The 2500-nt window shown below is 40.1% G+C and overlaps 1 protein-coding gene across 1 annotated transcript in view; it reads right to left on the minus strand.

The window, feature by feature from the left end:
* Positions 1-2500, minus strand: part of LOC125036088 (TAF5-like RNA polymerase II p300/CBP-associated factor-associated factor 65 kDa subunit 5L) — an 11042-nt gene that overhangs the window by 307 nt on the left and 8235 nt on the right. Inside the window, exons 6-8 of the mRNA XM_047628484.1 lie at positions 1648-2500; positions 1263-1496; positions 1-845 (exon numbers count right to left, since the gene is read on the minus strand). The exon at positions 1-845 is cut by the window's left edge and continues 307 nt beyond it; the exon at positions 1648-2500 is cut by the window's right edge and continues 148 nt beyond it. Coding sequence (XP_047484440.1) covers positions 677-845; positions 1263-1496; positions 1648-2500 — 1256 coding nt within the window. The 3' untranslated portion in view covers positions 1-676. The remainder of the gene's footprint in view (positions 846-1262; positions 1497-1647) is intronic.

Raw genomic sequence — 2500 nt, forward strand, 5'->3', positions numbered from 1 at the left:
GTACACAAAATAGGGAAGACATGATGAATAGCACGTCACTTTGAGAGAGAAAGAGAAAAGAAGAGCAACTGAAGAACTTAATTTTGGTGAGATGTTATGATTATGCAAAAGTATGAGAGATAAATAAGCAGCTTAACAGACAGATTAAAAAAAGAAAAAAAGAAAAGAAAACAAAAGCAAGACTGAGAATGAACATGTGACAAAAGATTTTGGAGGAAGATATGGATAAACAAATATTAATTAACATTCTAAATACCTTTTGCCAGATGTAATATAAATACTGATACAACATAAAGACTGCTTGAGTCTACATTTGTTCACAAAAGCCATGAAAGACATGCAGTTATTACTTTAATACTCTCAAAGAACTTTTGTCATATATGATGCAAAAAGTGAGACAACATAAAGAATACTTGAGCTTACATCTGTTCATGAAAGTTGCGAGCACTTGTTACCAGGGACTAATCAAAGTGAAATACAACAATGATCAAAGTCTAAAATCTGAATATACACGAATGTAGAAAAGAAAGAAGTTCCTTGCAAAGAAAAAATAAAAGTGACAATCAGATGTCTGTGGGCATTCCCCTCTTTCTGCACTAAAATTTAAAAATATTTGTAGCACCACCTATCAAGTAGCGATGGGCATATGACAGAATCACCGAGGCCCGCAGACCAACTATCTCTCCACATCGAGAGCAATGACAGAAGTGAGGTAATTGTGAGACGTTAGAGACGTGTGGAGCAGGACTCCCGACGCTCCATTATTGCCGCTTCCTCCATTTGTACTTCCACTGCACTGAACCTGGCCAACTTCGTTCAGTTCCCAGGAATTGGTTCCATCATTGCTAAAAAGGAAAATCGAAATATGGTATATAGCAATTTGTGGGGCAAAAAGAGGGGGTAAGAAAGGGGGAGAAAGAGGGATGGTAGGAGACATGGAGAGAGAAAGGTTGAGAGAGAAAAAACAAAAAGAGAGAAAGCATGTAAGAATGAAAGGGAAAATACTTACTTGATTAAATATCTTTCAAAAATGCAATATTGATAAATGCTTGAATAATGAAACTTGACATTATAATAATGAGAATGTTATGATGATCAAATCACACCAGTAACTTTAATTATGCCAATCAATCACTAATAATTTTCAAACGACCAATTAGTTTTAATGAACAAATCCCAATGACATACTAATGCACACTTTTATGAAGGTAAAATCTCAAAAACTAATCATGTGAAACAAGACCTCATCTGGTGCCACTCACCTTGCTGGGGTTTGCTTTAGATGACTTGTCCGCACACAGCCATCACTGGATGCAGACACAAGGAGGGATGAGTCAGTAGACCAACACACATTCATGATTGAATCTTGGTGAGGAGTACCTGTGCCAGTGTTCCCACTATTAACTTGATTACTACTGCTAATTTCTGTCATAACGCGTCCACCAGCGAGGTCCCAGACAACAACTGTGCCGTCTTCGCTGCCAGAGGCCAGGTACCTGCAAAATAATTGTGTAACAGAGACTGGCAAAAGGCATCCAATTTTTTTAATAAGTTCTGTTTTATGCAATGAGTTCATATTGACAAAAGGAATGTCATATCATTTTTTAGCCCAAATGCAAAACTCAAACTGAATACATATCCACTTACTTTCCATTTGGAGAAAATGACATAGTGTTGATTGCTGACTTGTGGTGAGGAAGGATACGTGCTACATCACCGTCAGTGACTTGCCAGAGTCTAATACTGCGGTCACAGGATCCAGTAGCTAAGTAAGTGCCATTGGGATGGAAAGCCACACAATCTACAGCTCTTGTGTGACCTGAAAAGGTGCGTAGGGGGTATGTTGCATCCGTGGACCACAATCTTGCAGTTGTATCATATGAGCCCGTTGCCACGTACATAGTGAGAGGGGCTACACCCACACACCACACAGGATATGAATGACCTCTATACAGAGCCACTGCATTACCACTATTTAAGTCCCACAGTCTCATGGAGCAATCTTCACTAACTGATAACAAGTAATTTGAATCATGACTGAATGCTGTGTCCAGCACAGGCCCACTGTGTCCACGAAGAGCAAAAAGCTCCCCACCACGATTTCTTCTCCTTCCTCCATTACGGATCTCGGTAGCTGTGGCTTCTTCTTCTTTGTCATCATCATCCTTTTCACCACTATCTTCAATGCGAGAATCATCACATGCAAGTAATGTGTGCGATATCCCACCTCTGGGTCCAACTACTGTTTTTTTCTTTCCAAACCCTATATCATGCAAAGGGGGTGTCAATTTCCACAATTTAATTACACTGTCTTCAAACCCACAGGCTAAAAGCTGTCCTTCCGCATTCACATTAGCACAACTCAGGCCATTATAAGCATTTGTGACCGTATACACACACAATGAAGGGGCAGTGGGCTGGGCCGACCGAACGCGAGCCATGATGTCTTTCACTTTGCGCAGTTCTTCTGGGCTACAATCCATTCCATCAGCTGCATAAG

This window comes from Penaeus chinensis, chromosome 2 (assembly GCF_019202785.1).
Source record: "Penaeus chinensis breed Huanghai No. 1 chromosome 2, ASM1920278v2, whole genome shotgun sequence".
In the NCBI taxonomy this organism is placed as follows: Eukaryota; Metazoa; Arthropoda; class Malacostraca; order Decapoda; family Penaeidae; genus Penaeus; species Penaeus chinensis.